This window comes from Aotus nancymaae, unplaced genomic scaffold (assembly GCF_030222135.1).
Source record: "Aotus nancymaae isolate 86718 unplaced genomic scaffold, 86718_ANA_hifiasm-v0.15.2.pri h1tg000064l_1, whole genome shotgun sequence".
NCBI lineage: Eukaryota > Metazoa > Chordata > Mammalia > Primates > Aotidae > Aotus > Aotus nancymaae.
Window position 1 is genome coordinate 21583190 of NW_026988479.1, and position 25085 is coordinate 21608274.

At 41.4% G+C, this 25085-nt stretch overlaps 1 protein-coding gene and 1 long non-coding RNA gene across 20 annotated transcripts in view; one reads left to right on the forward strand and one right to left on the reverse strand.

Moving 5' to 3' along the window:
* Window positions 1-25085, forward strand: part of LOC135270646 (uncharacterized) — a 45697-nt gene that overhangs the window by 17938 nt on the left and 2674 nt on the right. The window lies entirely within an intron of this gene.
* The window catches only part of PPP2R2B (protein phosphatase 2 regulatory subunit Bbeta), a 478247-nt gene continuing 462382 nt past the window's right edge, over window positions 9221-25085 (reverse strand). For all 19 annotated transcript variants that reach the window (XM_012457048.3, XM_012456992.3, XM_012456750.3 and 16 more), the window contains 3 exons: window positions 19651-19820; window positions 12765-12856; window positions 9221-9992 (listed from right to left, as the gene is read on the reverse strand). In XM_012457048.3, coding sequence (XP_012312471.1) covers window positions 9713-9992; window positions 12765-12856; window positions 19651-19820 — 542 coding nt within the window. In that variant the 3' untranslated portion in view covers window positions 9221-9712. The remainder of the gene's footprint in view (window positions 9993-12764; window positions 12857-19650; window positions 19821-25085) is intronic.

The window sequence follows — 25085 nt, forward strand, 5'->3', positions numbered from 1 at the left end:
GTCACCATCCTTCTGGTCATAAAAGTGCCTGAGTAAGTTGAAATGTCTCCAAAAGCAATAATGTTTAATTACTGCTCACCAACTGGACAGTTATATAATAATGAGTATGTAAAAAAGGAAGTCATTACAATCTTATGTGGAGTCATATAACCTTATTATCAACCAAGCCAGTGGAGCCTTGATTTGTAAATGGATCCCCAGTCCTGATGTAAAATACAATAAAAAAATTTACAGTCTTTGCTTCTGGGTTGGGTCCTTATGCAGCTGGGAAGCATCCTCCATTTCTACAAGAAGCATAATGAATTCTGAGATGATTTCCTGAGAGGAAAGAAGCCTGTTAGTGGGGCATTGAGTGTGTGTGTGTGTGTGTGTGTGTGTGTGTGTGTGTGTGTGTGAGAGAGAGAGAGAGAAAGAGAAAGAGAGCAAGAGACAGATGTCATGTTAAGAAGAATTAATTGAATGCTAGAGAACATGGAAAAGCTATAATTACTGTTCTTGCTGAAGCCTCCCCAAAGTCTCTCTTGAGACACAGTGGGACTCATTTGAGACCAGTGGAGTTAGTGAATCATCCCTGTGCTGGTCAGAGTGAATCATCCCTGTGCTGGTCAAAGCTTCTTTGGCCTTTCTTTGAGTCATCGTCCATTCCTGAAATGGTTCATTTTGTACTTTGAAAAAATCAGCTTTTTGAGCTGAACTTTCTTGTTCTAAGATGGACACTTTCTGTTTCTGTATTTGTCTGATCTTCAATGAATGTATTCATTCTTGAGTTTCAGCTGATTCTTTCATCAAGAAACATCACAAGTTACCTCTATTGATCTGCTCTTGCATTGCTATAAATAAATACCCAAGACTGGGTAATTTATAAAGAAAAGAGGTTTAATTGGCTCACAGTTCCACAGCCTGTACAGGAAGCATGGTGCTGGCATCTGCTTAGCTTCTGGGGAGGCCTCAGGATACTTACAATCATGGCAGAAGGCAAAAGGGGAGCCAGCACATCCTACATGGCAGGAACAGGAGCAAGAGAGACAGAGCGGAGGTTCTGTACATTTTTAAACAACTGGATCTCATGAGAACGTGCTCACTATCTCGAGAACAGCACCAAGAGGATGGTGCTAAACCATGCATGAGAAATCCACCCCCATGATGAAATCACCTCCCACCTGGCCCACCTCCAACACTGGGGATTACAATTTGACATGAGATTAGGATGGGGACACAGATCCAAACTGTGTCAATGGGTAATTAACCTTTCTGCCTTTTCAAAAATAATATGAAAAATAAGAACTATGTCCTTCTTCTTGTCAGGGAGGAAATGAAGTTTAAAAAATGAACTCCACCATTAAATAAATGCACCATTGACCACCTTCTGCCTGTTTCCTGTTAGAGTCCAGCATAGACTGAAAGGCCATTCCACAGCGTATTTCAGATCAGTTCTGTGTTGTGGCTAGTATGTAATATGACTGACTTTCCTTTACTGAGAAATAGATTGTCTTTAATATGTGACTATAATTATTTGCTGTTCTCTTTATATATTCAGGCTGAGTCTTCATAAGCCACCTGCATTTGGAGTTGAAAACCAATGGCCTAGATGAAATATGACTTTCAATTATGCCACAGTCAGAGAAGCTGAAATAAGAAAGCCACTCTGGGGGAAGTCAAGTTTATCTTATTGGAGTGAATTGGGCATGTAGAATAAAATCCAACATTCACTCAGCAGACAGCCCCACTCACCCTATTGTTCATCCCCCTTCAATTTATTGTTGTGTTTCCCAGCTGCCCACAGAGCTTCCCCTGCAATATTGTGGACCACCAGGCAAATGAAAATGCCAGTCGTCTCCCATCCCTGTCTTGCTGTATTAGGTGTGTGCTCAGCTCTGAAAGATTTCTTTGGGGAACTGTCTTGCCTTCCCCTAAGAACATCCAGGGGAAGGTTTGTCTCACCTCTTGTTTCCAAGTGGGAGGGTTGAGAATAATAGCTCTTGTCACTTCCCTTTGCCTTGTTATGGGGAATATTTAGTGCTGCAGCCAGGGTGTGGGGGCAATATCTTGGATGTGATAATGTTGCTCCCTGCATCAGTGAACATGGTATTGATTGTAAGCTGTCAACCTTTCTGCATGCTTTGCAGGGTCCCAGAAGGCTAACTACTGCAGGGAGGGTAATGCATCAGGCGGGGACACATGTGTTCTATTAACTAACACTGCAATCTAAGGTTGATCGCTTGCTCTTAACACATCTTGGCTCACTGGCTCTCAATTTTTTCTTTTTAATTCCCGGATTCCTCATAGCAGTCCTGTGATGCTGTTTGGATCTCCATATACCAGGTTCTCCTTAATTCAAACTCCCATTGGCATGCTGCTCATCTTGTAAGCTTCCTGTGGGCAAGTACTGTGCCTGACTTCCTTACATGTTTATTTGTTCATTTATTCAACAAGAGTTTTGAGCACCTACTATGAGCCAGACAATGTTCTGTGCTCTGGGGATACAGGAGTGGCCTAAACAATGATGCAGTCCTCGTGGAACTTAGGGTGGTTGAGAAAGCATCTCTGAGGAGCTGACATTTGAGCTGAGTTTATCAGTATATCCTCTATGGCTGGACTATAAGTATTTGCTAAGTTATGGAAACTATAGCTCCTCAACTGAGTGCTTCATAGCTTGGCTGTTGGAGAAGTTTCTGATGTGTGAACCTCACTAAGTCCATGCATTATTATTTTTCAGAGCAAGCATTAGTAAAATCACACAACTATCTACCTTATCATGTCTACCTTATTATGTCTCCTTATTTCTCTTGGTCTGCCTTCCTGCTTTTTACTAATAAGTCACACTGGAGTGTTGTGAATTCCATACACACACACACACATACCCCATATGCTGTTTTGCCTCCACTGTTCTATCCTGATGTCTGGAATATGCTTTTCCTTTCTCTTCCCCTAGATAACTCACTGGCTTTATCTTTCAGATTTCACCTTGGGAATCACCTCCTCTGGGAAACTTCTGGTCTGGGTGAGGTGGTACTCTTTTGTGTCCTCCTGGCACCCAGACACATTCATCATAGTGCATATGTTTTACAGGATTAGCAGAACTGTAGCAAGAAATGTGCACTGAGTGCATATTCATGGGCCAGGCACCCTTCTAAGAGCTTTGTGTATATTAAATCATTCAATCTTCACAGCAATTTTATAAGATAGATGTCATTTTTATCCTTATCCATTCAATAAGAAAATTGAGGCACAGAGAGGTTGTCATTTTTCTAGATTGCTCAGCTTTTAAGTGATGGAGCTCAGATTTTATCGCAGGCAGGCAGGCAGGCTCGGTATCCTGGGCTCTTGACATTCCACTGCTACCATTGCAAGTGAGTTTGTCTGCACCTCCCACTATCTGTGAGCTGTGTGAAGATGGAGTTGTCACTTCTGCTTCCACAGACCACCCTGGCACAGGCTTGGTAGGCGGTACATGAACAATCATTAACCATTTACTAAATGAATGAATGAATGAAATTCACCCAACTGAGCAACCATTTAGAGTTCCAAAATGTTGCTTTTCCTTTTACCGGTGAGGCAGCACCCCCTCCCTTCTACTCCAGCTTCTTGGGGTCTTCCTTGATTCTATGACTCCCACAAAAATGTTATTACTCTGGCTGGAAGAGAGTGCATCCCTAGCCAGCCAGAGCAAGAATCCCAGCACTCATGGCCCATTCCTACAATTTTCAGGTTTCTGCCAAAGGTGAGTTCTGAAGAAGTGTACTCTCCACTCACTCAAACCAAATGCAGCAGCCAAGATGATTGGAGTGGCAACTGAGAGGGCTTGAGATGGGCAAGCAAGGGAGGGCTTCAGTGGGTGCTGTTCATCCAGGAAAAGCAGGTTGACTTTTCGGGGAATGGGTAGCAGGTGTGGGAAGGCTGGGAGTGGACTGGGATCTGTCTTGGTAGTGGCTAAGCCCCTGCTTCTGGTCTGACGGTGATCATTGCTTTGATTACAGCTGAGGCAGGGATCAGCAGAGATGGCAGATCACGATGGTTCTGCCACCAGCAGTTTAACCAATGGGGCATGGAATATCTAAATTGGGGGACAGTTAATCAGTCATAATAAGGTCGGGGTCAGGAGTTGGAGACCTGTGAGCCACTTGACTTCACTCTCTGCTTTGATGACAGACCAAATTTTTATTCTTGGTCAGCTGTCAGGAAATATTTAGTCACAGAGAAATGGCATGTTTGTGAGTATTCACGCTAAGGAAAATAATCAAGCCAAGGTATCTCTGCATTACTAATCACTGTGATGGAAGAAGTATAGGATCTGGAACAGAAGAGACCTAGATAAAACTTCTGACTATGTCGTTTAACCCTTCTGAGTCTGTTTCTCCCTATAAAAATGAGACATCTACCTACCAGGTGATTACAATGATTTAAAACAGTGCTTCTCCCAATGCCTGTCATTACAATAATTGCCCAGGAAATACTGGTTTCCTTTTAGTCTTTCCATCTATTTTACATTTAAATAAAGTGCTTAAAAATAAGGTTTAATAAATATTTGTTATTGGATGAACAAAAGGAAAAAGGGGCAGGCTAGTTCCAGTATGTTGAAAATGTGTTTCTAATGGAAGGAGAGAAACATTGGCTTTCTGTTCCCTTGCCATATGGATTTTGCTTCATTTTCTGGTATATGTTGGTCTACTATTGGAAATGCTGTATCATGCTTTGTTGAGCAAATTGAGTTAAAATTCTGCTTAGATGACACTTATTCTGAGAGCCTTTTCTCATCAGTCATTGATTAACCATTTCTTCTTCTGTATGATTTCTGCCCTTTGTACATACCTCATTGTAAATATGTTTACAATATGCACTTTCTCCTATGTGAGTGTCATCTCTTGGAGGGCAGGGACCAGTGGCTTAAACATCTCAGTGACTCCAGCCCCTTGCCTAGAGCCTGGCTTCCTGACACATCCGAGGCAAACCAATGAATCTTTCATTCATTGAGCTTATGGGTCATTACTGGGATTTGTTTTCTAATCAGTAACTTCCATCTACATGCATACACACACACACACACACACACAAGCACACACATACATATACCTAATTACAATGGTGATAGTGGATAAGAACTTTGACTAAAACTGCCTGGCTTTGTCACTTGTGAACTGTGTAAACTTGTTTGTCATTTGTCTTTGTTTATGTATCTATAAAATGAGAACAGTAGTATCTGCATCTGGAGTTTTAGGGGTAAATAAGTCAATACATGTGAAATTTGTAGAACAAAGTCTGGCTCATGATAAGTGTTCAATAAATGTTGGCAAATATTGTATATTAGAGCCATATTTTAACAGCTCTGGCTTTAGAGTCTGATACCTTGAGTTGGAGTCCTGGTTCCGTCTCTCTCTGGCTTTGTGCCCTTGGCTAGGTTGACAACTTGAGTCTATTTTCTCATTTGCAAAATGGAAATAGTAATGCCATCATGGGGTTTGGGGGAGGGGATGAGATGAGGCATGGAAAGCAATAGTATATTACCCATCAGTGTTGTTGCTATTATTATTTTATGGTGCTTTAAATTTACCAAAGCAGTTATAAGTAAATGGATTTCTTGTCCTCTTAATAATTCTCTGAGCTAGGATAGATGTTTTTCTGGCCATTTTACAGGTGATGATGCTGACATAGGGACTAAGCGGGTAGCCTAAATTCCTTGGTTACAAGGAGCAGGTTTCCTTGGTTAACAGGACCCACGTTTCCTGTTTCTAGTCCCATCCTCTTTCCACTGACAGGTTGGCTGCTCCCATGGAAAGCAGTCCCTGAGAGCTGACTTAGAAGTACAGAGGAGGAGGTGAATGAAGGCATGATGGACACACAGTGAATCAGGTTGCCGTGTGATTGTTTCCCAGTGGTGTGTCTAGATTTTCCCCATCCAAAGACTAACCAGGCCTGACTCTGTTTTACTTCCAAGATCAGATGAGATCAGGTGCATTCAGGGTGATATGTCCAAAGACTGTGTTAGGGGATTTGTTTTGGAAGGCGGGTGGCATTATTGAAAACACACTAGCCTCATCCACACATTCATCATGGAATAGGGAAAATTAGAAAGCGTTCCACCATTCAGGCTGTGGACTATAGTGTCATCCCTAAATCCTCATTATGAGGCTTACCAGGGCTTTCTTGAGCCCTGCAGGCAGCTAGCAAAAGGACTGAAAAAGAAATGAGGTCTAGGGTGGTGGGGGAGTGAAGCTTTAGGCAGTTGCTCTGTAGGTTTGAAGGAAGGGAAATCATGGCTTCCCAAGTCCCTAGAAATTGGGCATTTGAGGGTGTACCTTTTATTATAATTGACCCTAGAATGTTCAGAGGAAGTTTAATGAAGATAGCAGACTTATTTTATTGGGCCACTGAGCTAGCAGAATTTTAGCTTCATCTTTGTTCCACCTTACAATTGTTCCATGTTGTCTAATACATGCTGATTTGGTTGAATTAATTGCAAGACCAATTAGAGGTTTAAAGGTGCTTTTTCTTCAATAGAAGAGTAAAGGCAGGAACCACACTTTAAGGAGTTAGGAAGCAACTTGATTCCCACTGCCCATCTGCCTATGCATATCCCACTACTTGATGCTGGGTAGTGTCTTCCTTTTTTTGTTTTTTCTAACTAATCTTCCTCCTCCTGGCAAAAAAGCATGAATGTCTACAAAAGTTTAGCTTTTTGCATGACTTGTTTTTAATGTCAGGAACTGAATGTTGCAAAAGGATGATTTTATTAAAAGCCAAAGGTGGCGTGGCTTCCATTTTCCTTCGTTCAACTGATACCCTCCAGTTGTAATCTGATGGCTCTTACCGAGCAGCAGGCCTTGCAGTGTCAAGTAGTACAGGACCCTTAGAATCGAACCAATTGTTGCAAGGTAGCAAATCAGCCTTCAAGTAGTTTTTAGTGTCAGCTGGAAAACAGACTGACTGCTATGTGCCACTATCTAAGAAATATTGCTAGTACTGGGGCTGAAAGATCACACATAGAAAATACCTAGTTCAGCACCTGGTAAAGAACAGGTAATTTGTGAAACATGGTGGTGGGTTTTCCCTGAGGCCTAATCTTTAGGGCTTTCCCCTCCTGTTCCTGTCCAGGAGTCTTGGGTGTTTGCTCTAATGCATGCTTTGCAGAGGATGGAGGAGAGAATGGCTGCCCTCTGCTCTTTCTTCCCTGGCAAACTCATCCTACTCTGGATCTCAGTTTGTACATCTAGTGTAGGGGCTTTTATTTGGAGTTCACAGATGAACTGCAAAGGGGCCTATGAACTCCTTAAACCATGACCAAAATTATTTGTGTGTGTGTTCTGGGTAACTCTGCTGACTCTAATAGGTGAAGAACCATCAAGACTCTTTGATGCCCCCAAAAGTGTAAATGTTCTGTCATATCAGTTACCCAGGGTCCCAAAGTTCGATACACATGCTCCTGGCGGTTCACAAAATGATTTCAAGTGGCATTTGGGTGCATGTTTGTTATATTGATAATTATGTGATTAATGTTAGGGAAAAAACCTAGTATATCAAGAGTTGAAATTTCATGCATATTATTTCTTTGGAGGAGGCTAATTCTTGCTTTTAAGAAAAGGTGACTTAAAAAATATTACATGGGTAATAGTACAAATGTGGGTTGATTCTTAAGTTTGGGATACAATGATTGGTCCCAACCCCCCACCTAGTACAGACAGAGGAGCTGAGTCCAGAGAAGTGGAGAAAGGGCCATAAAGGTAGTTGGTGGTAAATGTAGGCCAATAACCCAGTGGCCTTCTGCAATATCATAATTCTCTATGAGTGGCAGAAGTTTCTGACTCTTTCATGTCTCCTCCAATAACACTCCCAATCAGTCCAGAAATCTTGCCCAGAGAGTTTCCACCTTAGCCATTTTACTTGAGATGCCTAAGGAGAGGCTTTCCTTGCAGGAAAAATGAGAAACACTGAGAAAGTCTCGTTTTTGTTCCCATGCTCCCTCAATTCTGAGATGTACTTTTTCACATTTTAATGTTCCTGAAATTGCGCTGCATCTTACAAAGCTGTTTTTACCTAAGGTGACAGTTATTTCCTTGCCAAAAAGCTATTAGTAAATGGATAGTAGCTTAGAATTGAGACAGTATGATTCTTTCACTATTTTCTTTCTCCTCCAAAGCAAATTACGCTTGAAAGTCAGGACTTCTAACAAATCTATGAACTGAAAGAATTTCTCTTTCAATGAAAAACTCTCATCTCAAACCATTCACCCTGCACTAAATGGAAGTTAGGAGAAATGAGTCATCAAGACAGATACAGAGATAATAACCCAGACCCAGATTTCTGGACTTCACCCATCTACCCTCCCTAAGTTTGTAAATCCTTTGCATGTATTTAGTGCCTTTCCCAGAGGTGTGCCACATAGAACCTTCTGGAAATGGCTTTCTAGAAGTTATAAATCTCGATCCTCAACTGGGGAAAAGGATGAACCATCTTCCACAGCTTCAAGTGGACTTCATTCACTCTGATGTCACAGCTGCTGGATTTCCCCACAGTTCATTTCTGTAGAAGAGAGCATTCTGGTCTGTTTTCCCAGATGGCGAGCTTGGGGTGAGGTAGAAGTACCTGATTGGACTTTACAAATCAGCATTTTTATTGGCCAATTTTGTTCTAGGTACAATGGAGGTTGATGGATTGTTACTTTTGGTTACCAAAACTAGGAGGAGGGGAGGGAGCTGCTTAGGAGAAACACCCAAAAAGAACAGACCAGCCTTTCTCGGGGACTCAGGGGTGGTGCCACTACTTCCAACTTACTGCTTCATTTAGAACACCAGATAACAAGCAACCAGGACTCGGCCTTTAGAAGTCAATGGAATAAATAAGCTGGAAAAGGTTGAAGAGAAAAAAGCCAAGGAACATGTAGGTAGGGGATTATACGGAGCCATTTAAGAGCACAAAAAGCAAGAGTAGCAAGGCAGCAGATGGAATTTGGCCCCGCCTGGCCCTGCCAAGCTCACTCTGGGAAGCACTGTGCCGAAAGTGCTCTCTTTCTGTCCTCTGAAGCATTCAAGTTTCCTAGCCAAATTCTCAGGCTGTTTCTATGGAGCTCACAAAAAAAGAGCATAGCGGGGTTGATGTGCCCTTTCCTTGTCATTCTGCATCCTCTTCTCAGCTTCATGCAGTAAATCTCTGGCTTAAATGAAATTGTTTAAAGAAGGAAAATGGAAAATGGAAAAAAAATGGTGGAGTGGCAGGAGATACTGACTAGTTCTGTTTTTTTTTTTTTTTTTTTTTTTTTTTCACGAAACAAGAAGAATTTGTCTAACAGTAAACGGTGTTTATTTTTTGTTGATTTTTTTCAATCGAATGGAATTGCTTAATTAAAAAAAAGCTTATCTCTTTTCTCCTTAAATACTACAGACAACCTCATTTTATCGCAGCAGACACCTAGGAACAAAACACTGGACCCACCAGAGAAAACGGGGCAATAAAAGCATCAGAAGTTCAAGTCAACTATGGAAGAATTACTGTTAGCTGGCAGCTTTTAATTCTAAACAGAAGTGTCCCAAACCTATTGGATTTGACAAAAGTTTCTTAGAACTGGGGAGCTGGGAAAGTTGGACTCCTTTGAATTCTATTCCAATCATTTCCTGCATAGGGAAATTAAAGTCAATGCGTCAAATGAAGACCCAAAGAAACATTTAAAAACTTGTTTGACTAGTATTCAGTATGTGAGATTATTAAGTAATAACTTGTCCACCTAGTTAACCTTGTCCTGGAATATATATAGGTTATTTGTAGCCGCCACTGCTATAATATTTTCTGAAGGGTGCCAAGCTGTATGCAAGATCTTTTTGCTAAAGTCCAGGCTGTCGACACTGATCTCGTCTTTTCTCCGCTTGCCCCCAACGCACACTTTTCGGGGTTTGAGGATAGCCCGGGGCTTGCTGTTTTCCCTTGAAGCCTCAAGGGTCACATCACGCTTGGTGTTTCTGTCGAACATCCTGAAGAAGTTGTTGTAGGAGCCCGTCATGATGACACTGCAAGGTAGAGAGGAGAAGGAGTGACCGAGTGTTACGGAGAAAGGCAATGACCTATCTTCACTGTGTCTTTCTGGAGCAAATGATACCCTGCTATAGTCAGCTTATGACACCACAGACTTTACTAAAAACAAAAACCAGAAAAATGAGAACAGGCTCTGTAGTGTGATTGTTGGCCTTTTTTTTTTTTTTTTTAAATCACTGAACGCAGTAAGCTTTTTGGCTAGGCTTGAAAAGGAGGGACGGTGAGAACTCTCCTTATAATTTACTTTTGCTCCATGGATTCCTTTTGGTTCTTTGGCTCAGTAAAGGTATCCAGTGGTTTTGATGATCCCAGTCCTACCTACCTCCCATCAGGAATGTGACACTAGAATGAGGTTTGTTGAAGTAGAAACACTTTTGAAAACAGTAAGCAGTTATATGTGTTTAAGGCTTGGCCATCATTAGGGGGTTCCTGGGCCATCTGACCTCTAAAGGTTTATGGCATCAGTGCAGTGGCGGGAGAGATGCTGGTGGCACCATGCACGAACCCAGGGTGTGTCCTCTCCCCTGCTGAGAACTAGTGCAGAATTTGACCTTTTTAGAAAACTTATCTATAAAATAGATGTCATCATGGTCTTACCTGGGAAGCAAGTAAGCAAATTCAAATTTTAAAAGCATTTGGGATGAGGAAATAAAAAATTTTATAGTAGATGGACAGATGGTTTCCACATTTTTACAAGAGTTATCCCCTCTTAGGTATAGCTGCAACCGATCAGGAGGGAAGTGAACACCGAATGTCTTCCAGAAGCAAGGTACTGAATAACGGTGACATTTCAGACATAGTGACAAGCTGAGGTGGGGGGAGAGAGATTCCTTGGGCGAGGATGTCTGCAAATGCCATCACACAGTGGTTCCCTAGGAGAGGTTGCCTCCCACTCACTTCTGGGTGGAGCTCTGACTGGCTTCTTAAGATGGGAGAGCACAAACTCTGTTTCTCAAATAATTTGGGATGTGTAGAGAGGTGAAGGAAAAAGCTGACAAGATTAGGCCACAGCAAGGGGGATGTGTTTTTGGGCACGTCCTCAGCTGTACCAGGTAAATTATGCAAAGGTTAGATTTTGTTACTCTGGCTCATCAAACTGATGTTGTGAACTGTGTCTGTGTACTCAAGTGGACTGTTATTACCTTGTCAGGCAGGGTGCTGAGGGCTTTGCCTCCATGATCTCATTTCAACTTCTATTATCCCATAAAAGGGTTTTACAGAGCAGCAAGTACTTTGCTCAGTGTCACATTGCTAGTAGATGGTAAAGTCCACCTTCAAACCCGCATATGCTTGACTCTGGGGCATAAGTATTCAGCCAGTTGGCTTCAGTGCTTCCCATGCTTTGCCGTTTGCTTTTCCACCATGACCCGACTTACTTTTAAACAAGGAAGAGATAGTCTGTTTATTGTTTTTTTTTTTGAAAATAATACCAACCTTATCTGAAAGAGAAATAAAATCTCCCAGTTGTGATGTCATAGAAAGAAGGTTGATGTTAGGATTCAAACTCAAAACTTCTTACTTTTGTCTCTACTACTTACTACTTTATGAGGTTGGGAAGATTACTTTATCTAGCTAAGCCTCAATTTCCTTAACTGTAAAATGAGAATGATGAAAACAATCTTGTTAGACTGTGGCTGGGATTAAATAAAATGATGCGTATGAAGGTGTTTGGCATATAGTAGGTGCCTAATAAGTGTAGTTTTGAACCAAGGCTAAGATAGATAGAGGAAAAATTTGAGCAATCGCAAGAGATATGTACATAATAATATATGAATAAATAAATATATAAATAAATAAAGAATAAAATGATAGGGCTGGCTTCTTTTCCCCATGGGGGATTTTGTTCACATGTCACAGTTACTTTGCTCTCTGTCCTATACCAACTGGTCAGTGTGACTTGGGTCCTTTGCCATGTGGGGACTCTTTCCAAGCCTGCTAAGGAGGGGTTTAATTTTGGAGCAGTGGCAAAGAAAGCCAAGAAAGAGAGCAAGAGAGAGAGTGAGAGAGAGAGAGAGAGAGAGAGAGAGAGACAGACAGACAGACAGACAGTTCATATTCACTAAAAGCTCAAATGTCTGAATGTCTTGCCATAACAGAATTTCTATGCTTTGAAACACTATTATTGGTGCCACCTTCATCAGGGAACAAAATCAGCCCCTGGTTGCTTGCATTTAGTTCTCACAAAATTTAGAGAATCATTTGTATTTGTCAAACTAAAAATGAACTATTTGGAGGTATTATGAAGTACTGTTCAAATCAAAAGCCTTAAAACAGTAATAAATCACTTTGAGGGAATGTGATAAATGAGGTTGACTAGATTTCAGTTAATGAACCACCAGGGCCGTTGGCCAGGTCTCCACTAGCAGCTTCAAGGGATAATTTTTGATCTGGAAAGCCCACTTGGCAGTAATCTGAACTGTTCAAGCTGAAATTTGCTGGTGGATAAGTGATCTTCATTTAGGCATGTTGACCTAGCACTGGAAGTGTCTTGTGTGCAAAAGATAGGACTTTCTTATTAACATTAAGGTGTTATCTGTGCCACTTCAGAAACAGGATTCAAGGGTCTTACTACGTCCTTCCCTTCTTTCCAGGCATGACTTCAAGGGTCATGAGGGGCCCACATTATGTATTTCAGTCAGGCTTTGGGGCCCAATTTTGACCTCTCTTTGGCTGTACTCAGGAGAAATTGCCCAACACCGCCTCAAGGCAACTTTTGGAAGGTTCCTCAGCCACAGAGCCTTTCTTACCTGTCTGACCCATTCCACACACACTCAAATTTATCAAAAATGCAGTCATTTTCATAGAGGGAACATAACTTGCTGCGGAGGTAGTCATGAACCTGGAGAGGAAACATATCGAGAAGGTCAGTTATTATTTTAAACAGTAATTATTTCTGCAAATACCTCCTCTTCTGATGTGAGCTGTTAAATCTTTCATTGTACATGTGCCTTGAATCAGATGGCCCTTTCTAGCTGTGGGACATTAGGATGGATTGCTGAGCTTCTCATGTGGCTGATGTGGATTAATCAAACTTGCTTGTGTAGACAGTGGCATCCAATCGGACTCAGTAAGTGGCAGATTCTCATTTTCTAAGCTGATTTGCTCACAGGCATTAGAGGTCACCATTCATCCATTCTTTTCAACAAATTCCTCAATACCTACTATGCATTTCAGATACAGCAGTTAGCCAAATATTCTTGTGGTGCTTTCATCCCAGTGTCATGGTAGAGACTATATAACCAAGTAAACAAATAAGATGTTTAGATGGTGATAAAATCATAGAACAAAAATGGATGGAAAAAGAGGCTGGGAGATCTTGTAGGGGGTATATTATTTTATACAGGGCTAGTAGTCAAGGCTTCACTAGATGAGGTAGCATTGGAGATGAATGAGCCACAGTGATATCTTGATTTGCGGTGAGGGGGAAGCTTTCCAAGCACAGGAAACAGCAAACACGAAGGCCTAGAGGCAGGAGTCTTGGAGAGAGTGTGGTGGGAGAGTGGTGAGCAAGCAGCTAGGGGAGCAAATGATGAGTTTACATAGGCCCTTTACCCTGAGGAAGAAGAGGCCTCACAGAGAGGATTACTGAATCTGCTGTGTTGCAATGAATCCTAAGGGTGCAAAGACAAAGGCAGGGAGACCAGTTATAATCTGAGTGATAGATGTTGTTGGCTTGGATCTGGACATGGGCAGTGATGGGGGCTGGTCAGAGTCTCCTTTTGTTTAGAGAAAGAGCAGATAGGACTTGGGTCAACTCTGAGGTGTGGAGAGAAAAACAAGAGTAAAAGATGATAAATCCCTGATCTTTCTCTTGAGAAAGTAGAAGGAAGGGGGTGCCATGTTCACTTTTGGGTACAATGATTTAGAGATGTTTCTATACATGGAGCTGTCAAGTAGACTCTGAGGTAAAAGGTGCCATTCTGGAGTATGTGGCGATTTGTTCCTGATTTCTCTTTTCCAATGAAAGCAGCAGCATGGTTATCAACTGAAAATGATCAGGAGAGAGGAATGGTTGGGAAACTGTCAGATTTCTGGAAGGCACCATGGGACACTTGACGTTGGACATGAATGTCAAATAAGGCTGATCAAGCATAGTTGAATATTTTTCTCCAGTTACATTCAGCAACTCAGATGTAGGTGCCAAATAGACAAATAAGCTTCAGAGAGTAGTAGCCTGGGTTCAGTGTTTCGAAGGTAATCCTTTCTGAACCCACTAGCACAGAGTGGCAATAATAACAAGCATACCCAATATGCTGGCTTGTCATTACTGGCCAGGTGCTTTATCTGTCAAAACCTCATTTCATCTCTAAAGCCATCTTATGATGTAGGTGCTTTCATTCTCTTTACTTTAATGGAGCATGAAGTACAGAGATATGATATCATTGTGCAAGATCACACAGAAAAGAAAATGACAGAAGGGGAAGGAACTGAGCCTTGGTATCAAGCTCTGGAGCACACACTCTGAGCTGCACTAGCAACCTGGCTCCAGCTTGCTCTGGTGGGTCCTAGTCCTTGACAGGAGCTGTGATAATGAACTCTAGTGAGGCTGAGAGACGAGATAGAACTGAGTAAAAGCAGAGGGAGGCTACCAAGGGTATTGGTATTTAACTTTAAGAGTGATGATTCAATCTCCTTTTTTCTGCAGCCGTGGCTCCTTCTCTTCCTTTGATCTCAACAGTTCTGTTGGATGCTGAGCTTGAGACCTAGTTGTGTGCTTAAGTCTAGGGCAAAGGAATGAGGTCAGGCTCATCCTATGTTCCATTAGATGTTTTGGGTATTTGAAAATCTCTGAGTTATTTGGACAGTGGAAGTTATTTCTCACTCTGCAAATTCATTTCCCCCCACCTTTACTCTCTCACTTCCAAACAGTTCGAGGCCTTGTCAGGGTAATAGCTTCAGTGCTTTGGTGACAAGGGAATCCCCCTACAGCAGTGCTGTTGGCATTGTCAGATGCATTTGGGGGCAGTGAGGGTGAGGCTGTATTCTGCTCTTACAGAGGCATCTTTGCTATGAACTAACTCACTGACCTTCTCTAGGGGGCACAGCAGTGAAGGTTTATAAACTGGGCAGTGGGGAGCTTTTTAAGGTCTAGTTCCATATGTCCTCTTTGTGATGAACCTTTCCTCATCTGTCACCATTCACCTTTGGGATTTTGTCTTATAGAGACACTGCAGGTGAATATCAAGCATCAACACATGTGTGCTTTGGAAGTGTATGCCTATTAGCAGGAATGACGTTGCTGAGAACTCTGTAAATAATTCTTGAAAGATAGAAGTTGGGACGGACTCAAGGGAAAACCTAGTCTGAAGCGTTATTTCTCCTCATCTGCATGTAAGGTCTGGGTAGCTCCTGCCTGCCTCCAATTGACAGCATTTAAAGAAAAAGAACATCTACGATGAAGGTATGCTGTATTTATCTTTTGTTGCATAGAAAAAAGTCTTCTTAGGCAAATCAGAGGGACCTTTCTCTACCAGAGGAGCAAATAAGGTAAGATATATACATGAGCAACATCTAGAGCGTGGAGCAAGAGAGAACTTAAAACTCATCCTATTTGATGTTCTTTTTTCATCTTCCTAATATGACTTTTCTGTGATACTATTAGCTTGTGCATGGGCTTTTTGACACTAGACTGAGTGGTTCTCATATTTACTTGTGGGAGTCCAGTGTCCTATAATTAGTGGACTGCTATGAGGCCAACCAAGAGCCAACTCTCTTGGTCTGTTCTTACAGTTCAAGTGTTGACAAACTTTTTCTCCAAAGGGCCAGATAGTAAATATTTTAAGTTCTGTGGGCCATATGGTCTCTATGACAACTATTCAACGCTGCCATTGCAGCACAGAAGCAGCCATGGAAGATAAGTAAGTGATTGCATATGGCTGTGACAATAAAACTTACCTACAAAGACAAATAGGGGGCTGGTGTGGAACACAAGTTGCAGTCTGCCAACCCCTGTTCTGTAGGAAAACTTGAGAATAGCTAATCATACTTAAGTCTGCAGCCTTTTATTCATGGAAACATGATTGAGATCTGTGAATGCATGTATGAAAATGTGAAATAGTAGCATTGCCTGTATTAACTGATCACTAAATTCTTCCCCACTGGACCTCACAACCTATCATGGTGTTCTGGAGGCTCACTGAATCAGAGTTTATTGACCATCTTTAAACTACTTCATGTAAAAGCTAGCTAACTGTATTCTAAAACTAGCTTTGTCCTAAATCTGCTCTTCCCAGTCAAGGCTCCCCAGTAGCCACACCCAGGTCCTAGTTCCCACTGTCCTTTCTTTTGTGTTAAGAATTTGAACACTATACAGTTTGTCTTATGGAGCTGGAAGAGGACACTAGTGGTGACTCTAGTCCTGGGCTGAAGATGAAGGGCTGTAAATGAAAGCTTGGGGGCAAGTGATGTGGAGCCATGCCCTGAAGCTGAGGTAGGATTTAGGAGACAGTAACACTCTAAATAACAGGGAGTGTACTGGACCACAGGGGAAACAAAGCTATCTCCACTACATATATAGCGGTGAATTCTGGCTCCCAAACCTTTCTCCAGCACCTGCTACAGAGAGTCGTCAAAGTCTCCAATATCCTCAACCTCATCTCTGAACCTTCTTCTTCCTCTGACTGGAATTGGGATCTCCTCTGCAAACACTCAAGTGGTAGCAAGAGTTTTGCTGTCACTCCACCTGCTAATGTTGGGTAGGTGGGCTCCTTGCTGCTCTGGACAACTGTTCCTACTTAAAGTCCTCAACTCCTTTGAAATCATGCCATCAAACTAAACTTCCTGCTACCTGTCTTTCAGCCATCAAAAGTTCTGAGTCCCTAATGCTCATTCCTTGAAGCAAGTTTGCACCTCTGTCTCTTCCGTCACTATTCCTGCCACTATTTTTATTCAAGCACTCTAGTCTTCCAGTTACTTGATCTCATCATATTCAATGGGTTTTGTCTTTTGCCTTCTTGGTCATATTATGAACCTGGTCGTTGCTATCTCTGTACCTGCGGAATGAGTCTCACTCTGTTGCTGTTGTTACCTACTGTCTTTTTAGTTCACTCCTTCTAGTATACTGATTCTACCAATTCTTCAAATTCATTATTTCCCTTTTCCCCCAGCTTCGATTCAGCAGTGCATCATTACAGTCACTCCCTTAGCATATATATTCAACAAGGTTGCCTTTCTTGCTCTCTCTTTCCATTGTACTCATTTGGCAAAACCCCATCACTGGTGAAATCTAACCTTCTACCCCTTCTTTACCTGTACCAAGCTGGTGAATGTGGCTGGGAAGAAACGTAATCATACAAATTAATCTCCCTTTAAATTTATTATATAAATTTGGAGTGGATCCCTGAGCAAACCTACCACCCTACAACATTTCTCTTTCTTAGATGAAAATTTTACCCCTTTTCTTCCTTCCCATTCAGCTAATGACCTTACTATTTATTTTGCTAAAGAAAACACCTACATGCTCCCATCACAAAATTCGCAAACCTGCTTCATCTATATATGAAGACTGCTTTCCTTCCTTTGACAGATGAATTATCTATGTATCTTACCATCTATGGCCAATTCTGCAATGGACTCCATCCCCTGTGGCTTCCCTCAAGGGCTTTGCTCTTTCAGTGGTCTCTCTCTCTCTAATGGTCTCTCTCTCTAGTGGCTTATTCCTATCAGCAGAAAACATACCGTAATAACTTCCTTCAGCCAGAATCCCATTTCAGCTACCTTTCCATTTCTCTGTTCTTTGTCAGAGTAAACTTGTTGAAACAGTTGTCTGTCCTCATTACGTTCCCATCTTCCGTTTCTTGAACTCACCCCAATCAGATATTTATTCACACCACTCTACAACTATTCCTCTGTCACTCAGGCTACGGATAACCTCCACTTAACTAAATCCAAGTTCTTAGTCTTCTGTACTTGATTCAGCAAAGCATTTGGCAGTCGGTGACTTCTTTTTCCGTAAGACATTTTCTCCACTTGGCTTCCTAGTCACTCCTCTCATCTCACTGGCTAGTTTCCCCAAATCTCTCTTGCCAAGTCCTCTTCCTATTCTCAACTAAGTCATATTTTATAACCTCTTCTTTAATTGTACTAATTGCCTAGAAGATCTCATCCAGTCCTGTGGCTTTAAATACCCTCTATCTACTCGTGAGTGTCAGATTTATATCTTGAAGCTAAATATATCCAGACTCACATTCAGCTGTCTACTTGCTGTGTCTGTTTGGATGTTTAATTGGCTTAACAGAGCCAAAACCAAACTCTCGATTTTCTCATCTATAAAAACTGGCAACTCTACTTTTCTAATTGCTCAGGACAAAAACTTCGGAGTAATCCTTGAATTACCTTTTACCTTGGAAATATATCAAAATCTGGCTACCTTCATTCCAACGTCCCTCCCACACACATGTCCTCCCCAGCACAACCAGAATGTTCATTTAAAAATGTCAGTGATGAAAATGATCTGGAATTAGATAGTGGTGGTTTGTGAGTAAACTAAGATCATTGAATTGTGCACTTTGAAAGGCTGATTATTATGATATGTGAATTATATCTCAAGGAAAAAATGTAAATCAAATCCTTCTGTCTAGAATTCCTCCACTTTTAATCTAACCCCAAATAGCTTAAAATAGGGTTAGCTTATCCCCAACATTTGATCTTTGCTTTCATTATACTCTTCTTTCATTATATTCTTGCCCGGATTTTGCTTCTTTAAATATTCTCTACTTCAAAGTCTGGTCTTTGTCTTTCAACAAAACCATCCTAAACAATTCCTTCTCCTTTGTTCCCTTGCATTTACACCATCTACCCAACACTTAAGTCCAAAACTTCCACACGGTCTTCTTGATTCCTCTCCCTGCACATTTAATCAGTACCAAGCAAACCTCACTGACTCTTCATCCTACCCATCCTTCCATCTGGACACTACCATTACCAGACCAAATTGCCATCATCTCCTCTTATCTAAATTGTCCGTTTGGCAAATCGCAAAGCGAAACACACAGTGAAAACTAAAACTTACAATCTCATTTCCTGGTGTAAAACTTTAATGGCTCTCCATTGTACCCAGTCCACAGGCAAAACAGCCTACTCTACATTACCAGGGCCTAGTGATCAGCCCCTTGCCTCTATGTCCAGGCTCATCTTTCTGCCTTTGTGATTCAGATTCAAGGTGTAAGCATCCTGAATACACCTCGTTTCTCTTGACTCCAGGTCTCTGAACACACTCCTTTAAGAGCATACATTTACTGACTAGTTCATGGCAGTTAAGACTCAGCGTAAGGGTCACTTCTTTGGGAAAACCTTCCTCACCTGGCTGGACCATCTCTTGCAGAGATGCACACTCAATTCCTTGTTCATCATCTGACTTTTCTACCAGATGGTAAGCTTCATGAGAGCAGAACCGTTTGTTTACCTCTATAATATCCATTCCACATGAAGTGCTCAGTCCATATCAATTAAATTGAATTCTAGCCTTTTCACATGCACCTTTATCTTAAATCCTGTGGCACTTACAGCCTGTGCCATTTTACTGAATGTATCAGCATGCATTGCCTTTCATTTTGCTGGATTATAAACAGGGGCTGACTTAAAAGCTCACAAAGGGAGTGTTCAATATACCTATGGGTGCCTGGGGTTCTGTACCTGGTAAGTCTCGATGGGGCGGTTTTCCATGTTGAGATCCCAGACCTTAACGGTCAGATAGTCCCTGGTCATGATATACCTTCCACTGTGGCTGAACTTCACATCCGAAATTGACGAGATAATTTCAGAGAAAAATGATCTGTTGCTTGGATCTTCAGGCTCTTCAAAAACTGCAGAACAAAAGCAAAAGAAGACAAATGTAGCACATCCTTATCAACTGACTCTAACATGTTTGGACTGGCTAGGAAGCTAACAGTGTAACTAAGAGTCTTCTAAGCAGGGCTGGTGCCTGCAGAATCTAAGTTGCTAATAGAGAACTCTCAGCTCTCTGGCAGCAGAAAAAGCTGTCATTGGTTTCTGGATTTTCATTCTCATGGAAGGACTGGCATGGGACCTGTCCCATTCGTAGATATAGAACTGACAAATCTACGTATCTAACTCTGTTTCTGTTTCCGTTGGTATCTGGGTGTCACTGCACAAAACCTGGAGTCATCTTAGATGCTTAAATTTTTTTACAGCTTTAGCGAGATACAATTCACATACCATAAGATGTACTTAAAGTGTAGAGTTCAGTGGTTTTTAGTATAATTGCATAATCACACAATCATCTCTATAATTAAATTTAGAATATTTTCTTTACCTCCCCCCAAAAACTCCATACCCATTAGCAGTTACTTTCCATTCCCTATTCCTATAGTCCTAGGTAGACACCAATCTACTTTCCGATTCTCATGGAAATTTCACATAAATGGAATCATAGAATACATGGACATTTGGGACTGACTGGCTCCTTTCACTTGGCGTAAAATTTTCAAGGTTCATTCATGTTGTAGCATGTGTCAGTTCTTCATTCTTCCTATAGCTGAATAGTAGTAGTAATAGTACCCATTGTATGACTATGCCACATTTTGCTTATCCATTTATCAGCTGATGAGCATTTGAGTTGTTTCCACTTTTTAACTGCTAGGAATAATACTGCTATGATTATTCATGTACAAGTTTTGGTCTGGTCATACATTTTCATTTCTCTTGTTGGCTTATGGTGTTAAATAGTGGGACTTTCGCCAGGTGTGGTGGCTCACGCCTGTATTTAGCACTTTGGAAGTCCTAGGCAGGAGTTTGAGACCAGCCTGGGTAACATAGGGAGACCCTATCTCTATAAAAAAAATTAGCCAGACATGGTGGGACATGCCTGTGGTCCCAGCTACTTGGGAGGATACGGCAAGAAGGATCACCTGAGCCAAGGAAGCTGCAATGAGCTATGATTGGGGCACTGTACCCCAACCTGGGCAAGATTGAGATCCTGTCTTCAAAAAAGAAAGGAAAAAAGTGGCACTTTCTTGCTGGACTGCCTTGGGTCTAAGGTCAGTCGGTTATTTACTTTTTGTGTGACCTTAGGCAAGATACTTCTCTGTGCCTTAGGTCTCCTTATATGTAAACTATAGCTATAATGTCTTTTTAAAATTCACAAAATTTCTAAATTTGTATACATTTAATGGGTACAAGTGTGGTTTTGTTACATGGCTATATTGCATAGAGGTGAGGTCTGGGCTCCTAGTGTAACCATTAGCCGCACAGTGTACATTGTTGATCCCGCAAAGTATTTTGTGTGGATTGTCTATTTGCACTGATATCCGGGCTCTTATTATCTCTCTCAATAGCTTTAGCTGATTTCCATTTACAGGAAAAAGGCATGGCTTCTCAGTATGTTATTGGGGCCCATCATAAATCACCTTTAATTCTTCTTTCTACCTTGATTTTCAGTTGGATGTAAAGAGTATATCTTGATGTTTCCCACTTCTATGTATTGCCTGATTCCTTCTTCACTGATCCAAATACTCTTTTTTTTTTTTTTGAGATGGAGTTTGGCTCTTGTTACCCAGGCTGGAGTGCAATGGCGCGATCTTGGCTCACTGCAACCTTCGCCTCCTGGGTTCAGGCAATTCTCCTGCCTCAGCCTCCTGAGTAGCTGGGATTACAGGCATGCGCCACCATGCCCAGCTCATTTTTTTTTTGTATTTTTAGTAGAGACGGGGTTTCACCATGTTGACCAGGATGGTGTCGATCTCTTGACTTCGTGATCCACCCGCCTCAGCCTCCCAAAGTGCTGGGATTACAGGCGTGAGCCACCGCGCCCGGCTCCAAATACTCTTTGATTCATGTACCTCATCTACTACATATTGTTTAACCCCAAACGATCTATTCTTTTCTCTGAAATCCTATCATTCTTGGTCTGGCCATTTATTTAGTGTTTGCTCAGGTACTCTCTTACAACAAAACTATCATTTTTCACAGTATTATTGTTATTTTAACAATTCATGAGTTTGTTTTATCTCTTCAACTAGGACATAAGCTTCTTGAGGACAGGATTTTGCTTTTACTTATCTTCATACTCAGAGTCTTACTCACAAACGTTCAATGAATATTTGTTACTTCACTGGAGCCAAAGCCAGATAAGTTAACAGATTCTTTGCCTTCTGGGTGCCTTGCATGTATAGTATTAAGTTGAAACATATGCATTTGCTGACATTCAATCATTTTTTACCTACAAAGATGGTGACTCTGTGGCTAAACCAAACACTGGCCTGCAGGTTGCTGAGTTAACTCATTCTCCAAGACTACTTCTTTCCTGCCTGCTCAATGCACTCACATAGTCAATAATCAATTCTATATAAAGAGCCCAAGTATATAATAAGTTACGTTTCAAATCTTGCTGAATTAAGCCATGAACTCAACCAAAATGTTAAAATTTTCACAGAACCATTGAAGAGAATAGCAACAAAAACCCTGATCAATCAGAATTGAAACTGCAAATTAAAAAAAATAATTGAAACAGAAAAACATGGCTCATTACAGCCTCTGACCCACTGTCTTAGTCTATGCCCTCATCTTTTGGGCTTCAGCTGAGCGTTAGTGAAGGCCCCTGGATTCTGAATGGTATCTTCATAGTTGAGAACTAGATGGGAGGAAAATTTTCACATTATTTTCAACTAACAGCCATCTCATCAGTACTTGGAAATTCCAAGTAAAACACCTGACCCAGAGGCAGTAAAGTGGACGGGCTTAGAAAATTGTGCTCTGGAGTCATCAATTCCTGCCTCTGTCAGCTATTAGCTGTGAGCATTGTATTTACTACTCCAGCTTTAGTTTTCCCATCTGCAAAATGAGGAGCCACATTGTTGGCATATAAGCTTGGTACACAGTAGATCCTCAAAACATGCCAGTCACTATTTTCATTATCAGCATGCACTGCTTCAGTGCTGGCCAGTCATATCTCATCTATTAAGACTCTTGAGAATTTGGGGCCGAAGAGTACAGAGCCTGAGGACTATTTAAAAGACATAAAGAATGTTTGCATTTTCTTTTTTTTAAAACTCAAGTCTATTTAAAATGTTTAAATTGACAACAAAATTGTATATATTTATGGTGCCTTTCAATATTATACATAGGAATCTGTTTCCCAAATACTTGGCACATCGGGAGGCCAGCGTAGCAACACTGTAAAGCCTCAAAATGACACTTTCACAAGATGGATGTGAAATGAAAGATGACAATTCTTTAATTGGCCTACCACCGTTTGTTTGTGGAGTGCCAGCTTTAGGTAGCACACAGAGGGCAAAGGACAGATTATGTATTGGCATAGCGCTTTGTAGTTCATAACATATCTATGCATATTCAAGTTTTAATAGCAGCTCCAGGAATTATTTTCATTCCTTTGGTAATAGCATTTAATAGTATTAATAATTACCGTTGATGGAAAGCTTATAATACCACAGGCCCTGTGCTTTACATGTTTTATTTCATTTAGTTGTGGAAACAGCCTATGAAGTAGGAATTATGATTCCTTCTTTTATATATGCGGATAACTAAGGCACAGAGAGGTTATGTAACCAGTTCAGGGACACACTAAGATAGAGTGCATTTTGAACTCAGGTCTGACGTCAAAATCTTTGTTCTTAATCATGATGCCATGTACAAGATGTTGCTGAGCATTCATTTGTAAGTTAAGTGTCTTGTATGCACAGGCACACACACGTGCACAACAGGATATTAGCTAGAGCACACAGCTAAAATACTTTTTGTTTGTGGGATGGACATATGCCAGGCCCCGTACCAAATGCTAAAGACACAATAATGAACAAGACAGATCCAGCTCACAATAAAGGAGGGGACACATGCTTAGCAATCACACAAATGTGGTCACAGTTGTGAATAAGTGAGATTTTAGTGTGTTATCAGAGGGAAATCACGGTGCTAGGGAATGGCTAGTGGAAGATAGTGTGTGTCCCATATAATTTACTTCTTATGTCCCCTCCAATATGAGAGAAGTGCAAAATTTGTTGAACATGTAGCACAACAGTATCTGGTGCCTGAATGATAGAACAGTGTTGAGACGAGTCAACACTAGCATTTCTCCTGGAGACGCTTGGCTTGGCACGACGCTAGAGAATCTGCTGACCTGCAAGGTTTCCAATTAGCTACCACAAAATATTGACATTGAGATAAGAGAGGAAGAGAACTAGGAAGAGCTTTGCTTCCTTTGTAAGGAAGCAGTCCTAGTGAGAGTCCTCATAGCCCAGTCCTAGCCACTGGGGATATGTCAGGTTCACCAACAGGACGGTATGTCTTGGATACCCCAATAGTAACAGTAACAACCATGATGACATTTGCTACCACTTCTTGGTCCTCCAGTTTTGTATACATTATTGCATTTAATGCTCAAACTTCTAAGGAAGGTGCTATTACTGTTCTCATTTGTAGATAAGGAGATGGACCAGGAGGAGAGGTTCAGTAAGTCACTCAGGATCATGCAGCTAGGCAGTGGCAGAGATGAGCTCTTGACTCTGTCTACCTGTCAAACTGCCTCCACAACTGGGCCTTGCCTTGCTTTGTCAATGCCGTTTCTCTGTTCAAACAATCAGGTCAAACCAGGATTCCTCACATTCTAGATATACCTTGTGTATTCCCAGTTTTGTGCCTCTGCTGCTCCTCACCTCTTCCTGTGCCCATCCAGGTACACTGGAAAGAACATCAGACTCAGGGATGCTGGGCTGGAATCCAGGCTGGGCACAAGTCCAGGCTGCATTTTGATAATACCTACCATCTATTAAGCTTTTGTGCTGTGTGCTCTACATGTATTAACTCATTCAATATTCATAGGTATTATTCCTTTCTCTTTTCCACAAATTAGTCTAATCAGTCAACTCAGGCACAACTCACAGCTAGTAGGAACAGGGCCAGGATTCGAACTCAGTATAATTCCAGCTTATGTTCTTAACCTTTGTCCTACTCTCTCTCATCTGCGTCACTTTCAGCAGCCGTCAACTCTCTGGGCCTGTTTCCTTCTCTGTAATATGAAGGAGTTAGTTGCCTACCAGGTCCCTCCTGGCTCGTAGATTCTAAAATCTATAGAATTCCACTGGCTTTTCAATTTC